Source organism: Nicotiana sylvestris, chromosome 8, assembly GCF_000393655.2.
Source record: "Nicotiana sylvestris chromosome 8, ASM39365v2, whole genome shotgun sequence".
Taxonomy (NCBI): Eukaryota; Viridiplantae; Streptophyta; class Magnoliopsida; order Solanales; family Solanaceae; genus Nicotiana; species Nicotiana sylvestris.
The window spans coordinates 152,093,236-152,109,254 of NC_091064.1; the positions used below are offsets into that span (position 1 = coordinate 152,093,236).

General features: G+C 33.1%; 1 protein-coding gene across 1 annotated transcript; it reads right to left on the bottom strand.

The window, feature by feature from the left end:
* Positions 1-1,635: 1,635 nt before the first annotated feature.
* Positions 1,636-9,098, bottom strand: LOC104225018 (pleiotropic drug resistance protein 1). Its single transcript, XM_009776771.2, has 24 exons — positions 8,570-9,098; positions 7,867-7,987; positions 7,670-7,758; positions 7,494-7,578; positions 7,252-7,411; positions 7,062-7,138; positions 6,903-6,956; positions 6,731-6,821; positions 6,290-6,591; positions 5,911-6,192; positions 5,500-5,816; positions 5,256-5,416; positions 5,043-5,146; positions 4,798-4,960; positions 4,595-4,702; positions 4,349-4,512; positions 3,932-4,264; positions 3,562-3,852; positions 3,391-3,474; positions 3,171-3,304; positions 2,858-3,085; positions 2,594-2,765; positions 2,237-2,491; positions 1,636-2,099 (listed from the first exon to the last, which is right to left on the bottom strand). The coding sequence occupies exons 1-24, from the start codon at positions 8,893-8,895 to the stop codon at positions 1,842-1,844; spliced, it is 4,359 nt and encodes a 1,452-aa protein (XP_009775073.1). The 5' UTR covers positions 8,896-9,098; the 3' UTR covers positions 1,636-1,841.
* Between the last annotated feature and the right edge of the window lie 6,921 nt (positions 9,099-16,019).

Below are 16,019 nucleotides of genomic sequence, written 5' to 3' on the forward strand. Positions count from 1 at the left end.
ATGTATATCCATGTATACCTATGTGTGAGATACATGCGTGATACATGTTTGATACATGTGTCACATAAGAATTTTTTGAACTCGATTTAATTACAAATTTTTATACAAAACCAGTCCAAATCACCTCCAATCTTCCTCAAATTTTGTATATTGGTTTAATCTGTATGTTGATGTACGATACATTGTTCTTTTCTCAATTAATTTATTAAGGAAAGAAAGATTGAGAATGAATTCCAAATCGACTCATGCGCACTAATTCATATTTGTTTGAACTGAAAAACTTAAATATTGATGAGAACATAATGATTTGGTGGAGAAATTTTGAGTTTCACATTAAAAGCGCCATCGTCGTACTTCGAAGAAACTGAGTTTTATGTGAGATTTGAATTTTGTGTGAGAAATTAACTAGGTAGCATAGATTCTTATTGGAAATACTAATACAAAGTTGAATATTAAGTTTGGAGGTGATATATTACAAGATATAACTATACGCATTAAGTGCTCGACTATATTAACCCTATAACTATAAGCATAAAACTATTACAATAATTTTTCTAAGAAATTTCTCTCTCGCTCTGATTAAAGTTTCTCATATAAGAAGATGACGGCACTATGGGAGCTCAACGATGACATTGTTCGTAGCATCAGTCTTCTCAGAATTTGTGAGTAATCCCATCGAATTTTCAATATGGAACTGCTCCTGAATTCTAACGTTGTGATTTCCGGTGAAGCTCTTACGGTTTAATCGCCCGAGAATTAAGTCAATCAATTACTCCAAGCTAGCTGGTGTATTCCGCTCTATTCGTATTCTTTACTATTGGCCTGAGAGTTTTAGTGGGATTTAACTAATTTGCTTAAACAGGAGCACTAAAGAAAATGAAGGGGCGGAGCTAGAGACCAAAGTAGTTGTTCGGCTGAACTCATTAACTTTGGTCCAAGCTATAACTTTATCTTAAAAGATCTATTTACTATATATAAATTATTAATTTGGAATTCAACAATTTAAAAATGCTAAAATTCTAAAACCATAAACATTAAATCCTGATTCTTTCTGCTCCTAGCATATTTGAACCACATTGTGGCTTATAAAGATTTTGACGATTTCATATAATCAAATTTTCAATGTACCAAAAAAAAAAGGAAGGGTTTGACATAAATCAACTAAGAAGAAAACTGATATCATGTTGCTTTTCGCTTTTGGACTTGTTTTTCTGTCGAACATCTACAAATATTTATTGTGTTTGTTATAAAGAAGAACATGAAAAAGAACATGATTAGAATTTAGAAGTAAAAGAAAGAAACGGCACTAAGATCAGGTCAGAGTTAAAATTAGCGTTTCATAGGATACATTTTATGGTCGAAAAAGAAAAAAATAAACGGAAGAAGAAAGAATTAATATGCTAATGAATATTCTACCGGGAATATTAATAGTTCAGTTAATTGGCTACCAATTCCTCAATTTGTAATCCCCTTTCCCATTGAAAAAAGAAAAAGAAAAAAATGAATATGGTCACAAGATGAAAAATCAAACATTTGCCAATAACGTAAATCAAGTATTCAACCAACTAAACTACTTAAGGTACTCCTCTGAAGATATAACATTAAAGCATAGACGTCCGACAAGTGCTAAGACGCTTTACAAAAGAAAAGCCAATTTTTTCTCAATATATAACAATGTGTACAAGGTTGTTCTTAGATACAGGACACATTTCTTCTTTCCTTACTATTACAAAATTGAGAAAATCATAAAAAGGACAAAAAAGAAAAAAGAACATTACATTATTGCCTAAAATATACACATTTCTAGATAAAACTCTTTTCATGTCCATACCTGGACAAACCTATCTTTTCTGAAAATTAAATGCTTTAATTGAAAACGCAAAAATGAAGAGAAAAACAACAGATATTCCTACAAGAATTACTGCAACATATCCTACAAAATCATATTTGAAGTCAAAGAAACTCTCTATGAATTCTTCCACTGTCTCATTTGTGTCAAGTTTGTCTTGTATATCTCCAAACTGTGAGGCAATTAGTCCATATAATGTCCAAGAAATTGGACAAATGTAATAATACCATCTCCACCACACTGGCATTCTCTGTTATAAACCAGGAAAAAAGAGAAGAATTAGTAGGTACCTTACTATTTTAATTTTGAATAAAATTTCCAAAAATGTTCCAACATGGAACCGCGTTTCATGTTGGTAAATTGGAGAAGCATTAGCAGGTAACTTACTGTTTTTGGAACGACGAATCCACAGAAAAGGTTCCATATTGCATAAAATGCAGATGAAATGATGGCTGCAATGCTGTGATTAGGAGTAACAGCTACTGTCATCATCCCATACAATGTGAAGTATAACAAGGTGAAATACATAAAGAACAGATACCAAAAGAACTTGGCAACTGTCCATTCAAATCCGATCATGACATATACTATAACTCCATATATGATCGTCTGGATGAAAAGGTATGGGAGCTCAATCATAACCTGCATAACAAAAGTTTACTCAATGCGCTAACAGCGAATGTCACCAGGTTTTTGAAGGATTTTGACCGAATAAAATTATTTGTAGGGGATACATATTTGTACCTGTCCGAAAGCATAAGGCAGAGCAGAGTACATTCCAGCCGCTCTTTCCCTATAGAAAACTGTCCTCTCAATGGCAATAACTGGCTGCACTGAAGTAGCATTTTGTACACCAAGAAACAAGACAGCAACATACATTGAACCTATTGCATTCAAAAGATCTTGTTGCCTTTTCCTGAAATCAGGTTCAAAACCATTAGACTTGTGACTAAAAAAACACGTCGAGGATAATAAATCTTGAAGATGAAAAACACTTTTTCTATTTACCTTCTGGAGCCAAGATCCCAGAATATAGTTCCAAACATGAGAGCAATGAAGAATGTAAACATGAGCCTGACTGCTGTGTAAGGTGGATTTCTCCAGTATGACCAGCGCTGTTTCCAGAAACAAGCCATGCATTGGGTGAAGAAAGATTGGGAGTACTTAGTTGGAAAGTAGAGGTCTTTTGAACAAGGGGCCGGTACACTTAGTTCCTTGATTAATGCTTTGTTTCTCCTGAATATTTGCTCCACTTCAGAATTCAAGATTATTTATATTATATATAGATTGTGATTGAGTTCATGAACTGAATGATTCATACCTATACAATTCTGAGTTCTTGTATAATTCTGTAAAGTCAATTCCGCGAGCTGCTTCTTGTGCTACTGAAGTTATCTCCAACATCCATGTTGCTGGATTGTAACCATCTTTGATTTTTGGAACTCCATCAATTCCCTGAGGCAAATGGTAAAAGAATCATTATTTGTGTACTTGGCCAACATAAAAGGATTACTAGTTTCTTTACCTTACATATTCCTTACCTCAAAATACTTAATAAGGTGAGAAGAATGGCGTCCTAATGGGCCGACATATATTTCTTCACCTCCTCGTTTCAGGAGTAGGAGCTGCACAAAATTAGTAGACTGAGAATGTTTTTCTCCAAATGAAGTTACAGTAAACTGAAAGATTTTGGAAGATTAATTGTTGGTCACCTCATCGAAAGCATCAAATATGTCGATGCTAGGCTGATGGATAGTGCACACCACTGTTCGGCCTGTATCTACCGTGTTTCTAACTGTTCTCATCACTATTGCAGCTGCTCTAGCATCTAATCCAGAGGTTGGCTCATCCATGAATATTATAGAAGGGTTGGCAACAAGTTCAACTGCAACTGTAAGCCGTTTTCGTTGTTCGGTTGAAAGACCATTCACTCCAGGCAATCCAACAAGTGCTTCTCTTAGAGGGGTAAGCTCTACGAGTTCCATGACCTCTTCAACGAACATCTGCAATGCAACATTTGATATAATATCCATTTTCATGTTATAGTAGTAAACTTAGCAGCCAAATTCCAGACTAATTTACCTTTCTGGTTTCAGTGTCAACTTCATGAGGCAATCGAAGCCAAGCAGAAAACTGCAATGATTCATATACTGTAACATGAGGTGAATGAATGTCAGTTTGCTCACAGTATCCAGCTATCCGCGCAAACGTTTCTTGTTGTTTCGGGTACCCTGATATACTGATGGTTCCGTCAATGTATCCGCCAGTTTTCCTACCAGCTAAGACATCCATAAGGGTGGTCTTACCAGCTCCACTTACACCCATTAGAGCTGTCAAAACTCCTGGCCTAAAAGCACCACTCACACCTTTCAAGAGTTCAAGCCGGTCCTCGGCCACACCTTGAGCTTTCATTTCCTGAAATCAAACCATAGGTTTGAGAATTTAACTCAGATTTGTATAGGTCAGTTAATTTCCATAGATCAAGTTTTGAGTGTATACCTGTGGCATATCTACTGCGTATCTGATATCGTCAAAAGTAATAGAAAGCGGCTCAAAAGGGAGAATCATTCCCCTTCTCTTGTTTAAATCAGCCTCAGTAATGCTGCCTACCCTTGAGGACATAGACCTGGAAGATGCACTTCGCCGAACATCATTTAATCTTTCTGCATATATGGCGTTGATAGCGTTAGTAGTTGGTAGAAAATCTTAAACTGAAACTGAAGCTCAAAGGGAAGAAATTGTTACCTGAAGAGTGCTTTTCTATCAGAGATAGTTTAATAACCTCACCCCTTTTGCTTGCATTCCTCTCGGCAACAGTTTCTTCTGACAGAACTGCCTGAGATTTACCAAATGCTGCACCAAAATTACCCACCTTGTTGATATGATCCGATTATCCTATAAAAGGAAATGAAGACTAGATTTTATAAATGAAGTTGGCGGATACTTACGGTTGAGATAAGCTAAGGCCACCGTGAACAGGAAATTGAAGAGTAAAACATATCCAAGAAGAGCTCCTGCTCCAATCCAATACCATCTTGCTTCTGGAAAGATTCCACGCGATTTCAAGAATGATACCCCTAATGTCTCCGTCCCCGTAGAGTTAGGAGGAACCTGTAAAACAAAATTCCGATAAACTTTCAAAATTCTACCTTAACAACCTGTCCTTCCCAAAACTACAGAAGCTTTAACTTACATGTGCCCAACTCTTCCCTAGAAATTCATTCACAGCGATAGCATTCTGTGCGTACATCATAGGCGAAATCCAGTAACCCCATATCCACCACTTTTTCACATCATCTAATAGACAAATTGCTTCCATGTTAAATGAAAACTAACAAAAGGCGAAGACTACACATACATGAGCATTGTCCTTGTGATTTTTCCCCAAAAATGTCTGTGATTTTACCTCTTGACAGAATGAATCCACCCATTACAATAACTGTGAGTAGTGCACATGATCCAAATGTATTTGCAACAATGACATTCCTTCCAAGAGCTCCTATGAATCGAAACAGCCCCGAGGCCATCTGGTTAACACAGATGAGCAGAAATAGCTGTTTGAAGAACCTGCAAATAGAAAATTAATCTATATCACATTTAGCAGACCACGAAGTTCCACGCCTAGAAAAAAGATTAAATTGATCTTCTACCTCCCAACATCCGCCTCGAATCCAATAACATAATAAGTCATACACACCCAAATGGCAACCTCTACAAGTGTGACCGGTATCTTGAGGATCCAAGTAGGAAGAGCATATGCCCAAGCAGGAAAGAAAAGAAGATCGCGTTGTTTGTAAAAGGAAGGAAGCTTCATAATACTGAGGGCAAGCTCTGAGAATCCATTGAACATAATCATGATAACTGCATAGAACAGTGCACCCAAGAAAACAGCACCATCTGTTGTTGTATTTCTGTGCATCTCAGTTTGTAGGAATAGCGTCATTGTTATAGAAGCCATCAATGTTAGCTGAAATGAAAGAAAAAAAAGAATTGATTTACTTCTAAACAAGCATTTAGCAACTTGAAAGTGCAACCTGTTTTTGTTATTACTTGCTACTTACTTGTATCATCTTGAATATATAGACGAACGAATTCCTCTTCATGAGAAGGTATTCTCTAGCTGTGCAGGCTTTTAAGAGTTCTTTCTTGCTAACACCATACCTCTTAGTGGTTAAAGCGGCGGGGTGGCTCTTTGATTTGTCAAAAGGAACAGCAAGCTCATCACCAAGCTTCCTTCCAATGTGAAATGATTGAAATGATTCAGAAAATTCCCGAACAGTGATAAAGTTATAAGGCTCATCACGACATGCCCGGTATTGCTCTTGATCCTTTCTTGATGTCACCTTTTATTAACACATAGTAGTAAAAAGACTTAAATTAGAAACAAGAAATGATCCATGACTAGAATGAGGTGAGGGAATAATTTCCAATGAGGTTTACTTCTTGTAAGAAATCAGCAACGCCTTTCCTCTCGGGACACATGAAGCCCATATACTCGAAGAACTCAAGTACATTTTCCCGGGGACCTTGGTACACAATTTGCCCATCTGATAGAAGAATAATATCGTCGAACAAGTCATAAGTCTCTGGTGCCGGCTGAAGAAGTGAGATTACAGCAGTTCCTTGAAGAATGTGGATTGATTGCCTAATTGAATTCACAATCTGATAAGTTGTTGAACTGTCTAAACCAGTTGATATCTCATCCATAAAAAGTGCTCTTGCTGGTCCAACCATCATCTCCCCTGTATTACAAGTTATCAACAAGTTTAGTAGCCTTAATTAAGCACGATAGCTTTTTCGCACAACTCCTGGTACAAGCTTATGGTTTCTAGGGTATCTATTACTATTACAGGTTATAACATGTTTTTGTTTTGACCTAACCTGTAGTTAGTCTCTTTCTCTGCCCCCCCGAAATTCCTCGAATCATTTCGTCCCCAACGAGGGTATCAGCACAAATTTCAAGCCCCAATATCTGAAAAAAGTACACAGAATAGTGAATCTTTGCATAGTTTTCTAGTTTCTGCATTAGTGTTCCTTAATGCAAAGCAATTACCTTGAGAGTATAATCTGTTACAACATTAGCCTCCTGTCCCTCATTCCATGCTGACTGTTAAATAAAACCTTTAGTCAAACCAATTTCTTAGCATAATTCACAGAAATAAAAGACTAACATGTATCTGTTTTTTTTTTTTTTTTATATAGATGTCTTTACCTTCATAAAGATATCGACATCAGGATCTGGTTTAATATTTGCTTCCTTCTCTCTTCTAGACAGCTCTGCCAAAATTTCTGCACAATTCATAGTAAATTAATAAAAAAGTACGCGATGTCCAAAAAAGATTGGAAATGCAACATGTTCATTGTGTCAGATCCTAGAGCTAGAGTAAGGGAATCTCACTGACCATATTTAGCACCAACTCCTTGACATCTAGCAGAAAATGCCAGTGTTTCCCTAACTGTCATTTCTCCAATATGAAGATCATTTTGGCTTATATAAGCAGATGATCTTTGTGGTACAAACTCATCCATTCCATGGCCATTATATGTAACTCTCCCTGAAACCTGAAAACACATAAAATTATCGACTGCCAATGCAAAAAACCTCAATAATCTGAAACAGTATTATATGACTTATGTGTCTTACTTTGAGATCTTTATCCAATTTTCCGGCCAAAGCTAATAACAATGTGGTTTTTCCAGAACTTGGTGGTCCTAACAGCAGTGTCATTCTGCATAACAATACTGAAATGAATTAAAAAAGAGTTTTTTTTTTTTGATTGGTCTAAGTATGACCCTTTTAACAGAACTGTTTTTTCTCACCTTCCTGGTTTGATGATTCCACTGACTTCATGAAGGATTGGTAATGGTTTCTTTCTACTTGGAAGAATGTGAAGATAATTCAAGAAATCCTTTACATACAAAGTGAAATGGAGATAGAAGATGAGTATATTGCATGTAAAAATATGACATAACTTAAGTCATTGCTGATGTACAAGAAAAATCCTATGTATTATTACCTCTAAGATGTTAACTGTGAAGTTGAATATTGTAGGTAGAGCTCTACTACCAACTCGAGCTTCTGCATCTACACTCACATGCTCAAACCTGACTTCAATTGTAGGAAGATCAAGACCAACTCTGCATCATCCAAAAAGCACAAACAAATATATCAAGATCACAAAAAAAAACATGCTCAAACTGGGCACAGAGTGTAAGAAAAAAAGAGAGGACTTTTGAATTTGTGGTGTAAAATGAGGCACATATATTTTGTGTGGCTCTGCATAAAGGTAAATTATTTCCAATTATGGAAAGAAGTCATTCTTTTTGGCACGGACAAAAAAGGAAATGGTTTCTCATAAATTGAAACGGAGGGAGCAATAATATTAGCAAAATCGGAGAGTGTTCTAATGAAAATTTGATTACTTAAAATTAATAATAACGTCTAAGTGTTGGTTGAAACAAGTAATACGAAGTTATAAGTTAAGATAGTCGCGAGAAAATGACTTCCGCTACTCATAAGTGAGTGAAGTCATTTTCCCTTGAAAACATTTTCCAATATCTAAACACGGGAAAATGACTTCCGCCACTCATATGTGAGTGAAGTCATTTTCCCTTGAAAACATTTTCCAATAACTAAATACTGGAAAATAACTTTCCCCTCAAAAAATATTTTCCTAGAAACTGACTTCGGTCATACCAAACACACGGAAAATATTTTACCTATCAATGCGCTTTTTGAGCTTCAACAAGAACTTCTCATTATCTTCATCAGCAATCTTGACAAGCCTCTCCAACAAATTCCTCCTTTCCACCAAATCAAGTTTAGTTATATCAACTTCTCTAGATTGGCCTTCTTCTTCAGTGAGAATACCTCTCCTTATACGAAGATAAGTTGGTAATTTCTCAAGAGCAGCCCATTTTAATGCCTCTTCATCATCTGCTTCTCTTGAAGATCTTGAGAAAACATCCATTGCACTATTTCTCCATACATTTGAACTACTCAAACGTGCACTACTTACCCTAAAAATGTCTTCACCGCCCTCCATTTTTCTCTTCTTGTTTTCTTCCCTCACATTAAGCAACTGAATGAATGAGGCCAAAATATATAAGTCAAGAAGAAATAAAGGTGGAACTAATTTTGTAACTGCTCAATGAGAAAAAAGACAAATTCAGTATTTAAGAACTTTGTGAGTATATGATCAAATGGGAATCTTTTTGCTCATTTCCTCCTCCTTTTCTGGTTGGAGGGTTCTTTGATTCTTGAAAGTTTTTGTAAAAGAGTATCATTTATATATATATACATGTAGAGAGATGTATATGAAGATTAATATATAAATATAGAATAGAGTAGAGGGTCAACTTCGAGATAATATATTAGTGACTTGACGTAAGAGTTGATGCAAACATAATCAATGATGCCAAGTTTGTTTGACCAAATTACTCTTGCTATTTATTTCATGATTGAAAATTTTGAGTTAATGGTTCATGATCATCTTCCCACTACTTAGGTCTTAGTGAACAAGAATAAGGTAAAATTAGAAAAGGTAACATTAAAAAATATATAAATCTTTTAAAATTTGAAAAACCGTTGAGTGTGGTTTAATAATAAATGTTTGTTTCCCCTTAAAAGAGGTTCCAATGCTAAAATGGGTCATTTTGATAGGGAGCGCTAATATTTCACTAATAAATTATTAATGGTGTGAATTTTAAATTAGTTGGACGAGCGAGTTTCGAACATGGACTAAAGGTTTAGAGAATAAAATCTACATTGGTTTGGGTAAATGATACTGGTTAGGACTAACCGATTAGGCATCCTCAACAACTAATGATCCTGTCTTACTTGCTTTTATTTCAAGCATTATATTGATAATTACATGTAAATCCCAACCTTAAATGCAACTTGAATTAATCCTCATTAGGAATAAAGCGATATCAGTCTAAACTTCTATGTAAAAAAATAATATCCTAGATGAAGTATGATGTATCCTATAAGTTTAAGCAATGACAAGAAACTAGAATAAAATTTTTAACTGCTACTATTTTATTTTATTTTTCTTTTAAGTAATCATTTGAGGAAAACGGAAAGAAAGAGCAAATGTAAGAGCTTGATATAAGGGTTTTAGCATTACGCGTTCGGATTAGTTGGGATTTGTTCTGTACTTTATTTCATGATTTGATTAGCTAGATAAATTTAGTTGAAGATTATTAAATAATTAAATATTTGTAATATTAGATTTACAGCTTAACAATCTCTGTATTAAAATGGATCTAACCTTGTAAGGCACATGCAATTTGCAAAGCATCTTAATTTTGTTCTTGCATTTAAAATCAAGCTCACCCCCCCCCCCCAATCCCCGCCCCACCCTTTTCTTTCTTTGTGGTTGGCAAATCTACCTGAATGTCATTATATAAACAAATTTTAAAAAAAAAAATCAAGACAGATCTTTTTTTTCTCATTATTTCATAATTATATTGTCGTCGTCCATAACAATGAAACTAATAGGGCCACAACAGTAATCATCTTCACAAGTAATATTGTAGATTTTTGAAGCTCAAACAATAATAGTGCCTTTGTTTCAAAACGATGGTAAGCACCCTCCACTTCCAACCAAGAGGTTGTGAGTTCGAGTCACCCCAAGAGCAAGGTAGGGAGTTCTTGGAGGGAAGGATGCCGAGGGTCTATTGGAAACAACCTCTCTACCCTAGGGTAGGGGTAAGGTCTGCGTCAGTGGCGAAGCCAGAAATTTCATTTAGGGTGTTCAAACTTGAAATAAGTAAAAAAATTCCAGATAAAGGGTGTTCAATATATATTATATACCATTAAAATCTAATATTTTACCTATATATACAGTGTAATTTTTCGACGAAGGGTAGTCAGTTGACCACCCTTAGCTCTATGTACCTTCGCCACTGGTCTGCGTATACACTATCCTCCCCAGACCCCACTTGTAGGATTATATTGGATTGTTATTGTTGTTGTTTCAAAACGAATGAACACTTAACTATTTTGGGAGTCTGAACAAAGTTTTCTTTGACTATATTTTAATATAGTCCCTTTGCTTATAATACTTTAATATATATAATTTTTAAATATGTAAATGTTATTTCAAAAAACTTAAAAAATCTATGTCCGAATCCACACAAAAAATTAGTCAATTTAACCGTCATATTCTGAAAAAGTTCAAATAAATTGAAACATAGAGAATAGTTGTAAAGTATAAAAGGCTTTTGGTAGGATAATTTCCCTCGGTGAAAATTCTGTTAAAATCGAGTAATAATCTTGAACTTATTCGATAATTTCATTTTGACATTTGAACTAAGACTAATATATCATGAAATATTTATCCACCATCGATTAATATTAATTCTATTATTTTTTCAAGGGTATTAAAGAATGGCACCGCCCCTGAAAGACAGAAAGTTGGGAGTTTGAGGAATTCTTAATATTGTATCGAAACCACTGCGTTAGAGTCAGTATGCCATTAATGAACTTATTATAATTGCCACAATTGAGCTAGTCATAAGAATATTATGTGCAGTTGTAATAACCCAACTGTCAGTTTAGTTAAAAATATATATGTATTTCATTTCGATAAATTAATTTTAATCATTTTTAAATATTTGGTTACAGTTTTTTTTTGCATGAGACTGTACGTATTTGCGGGGAAAAACGTGCTGAACAATGCAGATAATTCAAGGTAGTTTTAAAAAAAAAAAAAAATATTTCGAGGGGAAAATATGTGTTTTTCTTTCTTCTGAATTAAGGGATGAAAATTTGGTGAAGTTGCACAAAATATGTAGGATTTATCATGGTTAAGTTAGTCAATAAGATAAGATACATAATTGATAATAATATTTATGTTTGTTGGTGATGGTATCCTCAACTTCTATTTTCTACATTATATATTATATATTTCACCATTAAAAGGAAAAGTTAACATCTGACGTGATTTGTTGGTGGTTAAATGTTTAATTTGGTTATTGATTGGTTAATTATGTATTTATCTCACGGGTTAGTCAGATTTTCCTCATGGGTCAAGATATGTATGATAGGTAATGATAATTTGAACCCATAATATTAGGGATAAAATTCAGACAAAATTACTCTCATTGTCAGTTGGCCCAACATTCTAACAAAATCGGGCCTATATTTTCCTACTACAACAAATATGATATTTAGCAACGAAATTATTAGCCACGACATAAAAATTCGTCACTAATTATTTATTTTTCGTGACAAAAATTATAATTCGTCTTTAAATACATGAATCGCATACTTTTAGTGACGAAACATAAAATTTCATAGCAAAGTATCGTCCACTAAAGTTTCCCACCAAAATATAAGTTGGCGCCATTATTGAGTAATATTAGCCACAAAATTGAAATTATCAGTGACAAATAAGTTTGTCACTAATGATGTACCTAATTAGCGACGAACCATTGTTTGTCATAAAATTAGTTAAATTTTGGATACGACAAATTTTCGTCACAAAAAATATGTGGTAACAATAGCGACGAATTACAATTAGTAGTTAAATATTGTAAATTTCTGGCATAAAATTTTATATTTAATTATGACCTTACTTTTTGTCACTGATAGTGCAAACAACTAGTGACGATTATTTTATTGTCTCTATTTAACCTAAAATTTAGTCAAAACGAATTTTGTCATATAATATATAATTTTTAATTTTCTGTGACTTAATTTTATAGTTGAATCGTGTCATTATTGGCTACAAAAATAATTTGTAGTTAAAAAATAGAAAACCATATTTCATTTTAACTATGAATTTGAAGTTTTGTTCATGCAATATACATAAGACTAATTGAACTAGTAAGTGAAACAACCATTTTTGAAAAATTATTGAGCGATGAATCCCCAATTTTACTTATAATAGAAATTGTATGAATGTGTTTTTTTTACTTTGAGCACATGAAATTTCTTATTGAAAAAAGTTTTAGTTTTATTTAATTCCATATTGAAGCGAACCGTTTTATTTGGTTTTTATATTAAATTTATACCGTAAAATTAAATCTACATTTCAAAATTAGTGTACCTCTTTAATTTAATTTCGTCTTACTTAAACTTTAATATTAGAAGATGATTATCGTCTGTTGAGATAAAAGCGGATAAAAATTAACTTTTTTTTATAGAAAAAGTGGTATATATGTTTCCATCATTATTTTTACCAATTTGAAATTTATGGCATATTAGAAAAAATTATAATTCCAATTAATATCTTTCTTTTTTATATTTACATTAGAGATTGATAGGAGTACAAGTGGATCTAAGATTACAAGAAGATGGATGCACTATTATGAAAAGTGGTTCTACTATATAAATTGAATAGGTTCAACCTTTTAAATTTTATCATTGAACTTATTATACTTTTAAAATCATAGGTTCAATTTTTTTAAATATAATATTTTACGTTAAAATTTGAAAGAACAAACCAAAGGAAGAAATAAAAAGAAATAAAAAAGTACCTAATTAAAACGCAAGAAGGGACTCCCGACATTTTGGACACTTACGAGATCAAGCTCAAGAAAGAACGAAAAATAAATCAAGATTCAAGGAGTACGAGTCTAAAGTATATGTCCGTTGAATTTAAAATTATTGTTCATGGCTAGATTCAAGATCAAGGTTAAAAACTCTTAAAAAAAATGTTTAAAGAAGAATCAGTAGAACTATAGAGATCATAATATTTAAAATATTTGGAATAAAATGCTACACTTTTTACAATATTTTCTAGCCTTGACTATTTTCTTGGCGTGAATTTAATGTATTCCCTTGAAAATTGAAATCATTAATATACAAAAATACAAATATATAATATAATCTTAATATTTAATGGGAAGTCATTAAAGGAGAGAAGTTTTATGTATAAAAATTCTACCCGAAAATATTGGAGGGAATATAAAAAAAGTTAAACTTTCAATTATTTCACCTTCCCTCCAACATTTTCGTGTAAAATTCTTCTCTCACCCATTCCCTCCCTATAAACCACGAATAACCTCCCACTAAGATTAACTTGAAGTATCCAATTCAACTACAACTACGTAGACTCCTAAAGAAAAGAGAAGTTCCTGCATATGTTTAGTGTTTTTTCTTCTTTTTCTATCAATTGCTTTCTATTACCCAACTAAAACAGCTCATCTCCCTTGTATGATATTGAACTCGCACCAACACTCTGTTAGTCTCTATGCAAAAGTTGATCAACACAAAAGTAATTCCACAAGCTTTTGTTGTGAAATCTGTCCTTTGCTATGAATTGAAAGTCTTGATTCATGGCTTAACGGAGGAATTCTTGACATTCTTTTGATGAAGAGGTAAGTTTCTCTTGATGTAGTGTAGGATTTTTTAGAAAATTTAATTACTATCTATTTCTCATTTTATTATTTGATTCACTAATTAGTGTTAGTTTTGTGATTTAAGTTTGAAGATATATTTTATTTAAATCACGAAATTAGAAAGTATGTAATACTAATTGTTTTTCCTTTTCACAGGTATATGAAGGTGCAAAAAGTGCGAGTTTTAACCAAGGGACGCTGCACACATGAGGAAGCAACATACCTATTTTTCTTTTTAGCATTAGCATGTATTTTAATTAGACTTTTTGTGTTTGAGGGCTTTTAGTTTGTAATTTGTACTCAGATGTTTTCTTAGAACAATTATAGATGTATAGTACATATTTTTTTTATGAATTTCGGTATTATATTTCTCTTTTATTTCTGTGATGTTTTTGGTTTACATAAGAGTACATTTAATGACAAAAAATTAATTTGTCCAGGATTTGCCTACATATGAACAACATAATTATATTTTTATCTACAAATTAACTTAATATTTGATGACAATTAAAATTGTCACTAACTAAAACAACATATAGAGATAAATTAGTCTCATCACTAATAGCACTATTTGTCGAGACCCAAAATAGTTTCAACTACGAAAATGTTGCCTTCTTCGACAACCAAATCTGTCTCTATTTTATATATTTAGAGACGAAAGATTCCTTTTGTACATAAAGCATAACCAATTAGTGACACAGTCATATTCTTTTAGCTACAAATTACGTATAGCTTTAACGACAATTAATATCATCACTAATTAAAATTATAATTAGTGACAAATTAGAATCGTCAGTATTGAAGACCTTTTTAGTGATGACATGATACTTTTAACTACAAAATTTTGACACTTTTTATGACAAACAAGTTCGTCATAAATACAACTTAATTGGGGACAAAAAATATTTCGTAGTTAATATAACTTTATTTTGTGATGAAACTCAAAGTTGTCTTTATATACTATTAGTGACGGTGTTTCAGAGACGAAAAATTGACAAAAAAAAAAATTATCACAAAAAAACATTTGTGACGAAATATGAATTTTAAGTGACAAAATAATTTATCACCAATACTCAAATTTGTTGTAGTGTCCCTTCTTACCCGGTATGGCCCAGTTTTTATAATGTTGAAAAATTATTTTCACCGATTAGTCACATCACTTTCCCCACTCTTTTTCTTTATGCGAAGGAATTTTTTCCATTCCCAAATCAGTTTTCTCTTTCCGATTTTCTCCCCAACCCTCTTTCTCTTTCATTTTCAATTCGCTCTTTCTCTCTCTCTGGCAAAATAGTCGAGTTTTTCTTCAAATTTCCTTGTTCTGTTCATCTGTATCTTCCTCTTCCACAAAATAACACTGTTGAACAATCCACACAGGATTTATCTTTTGTAGTCTTTTTCTTTTCGATTCAGTGCTCGCCGAAGCCGATTCCGACTTTCACATTAGAGGATCCTTTTATTCCCGTTCGAAGAAAAAGAAAATATTGAGTGGTTATTTCTTTTAATTCTTGTCTCTTATTCTAAGTTATGAAATCTCCTTTTTTGGTAATTTTTCCTCCTCCTCCTCCTCCTCCTCCTCCTCCTCCTCCTTCTTCTTCTTCTTCTTCTTCTTCTCACTTTTAATGACTTCCGAAGGGAGGAAGAATGATGTATATGTTGTATATAACTATATATACTTTGTATAATCATGTATAACCATGTATATTTGTATGTATTCTCATAGTTATACAGAATTATACATGATTATACACAATACAAGATTATACATAATTATAACCATGTATATTTGTGTGTATTCTCATAGTTATACAGAATTATACAT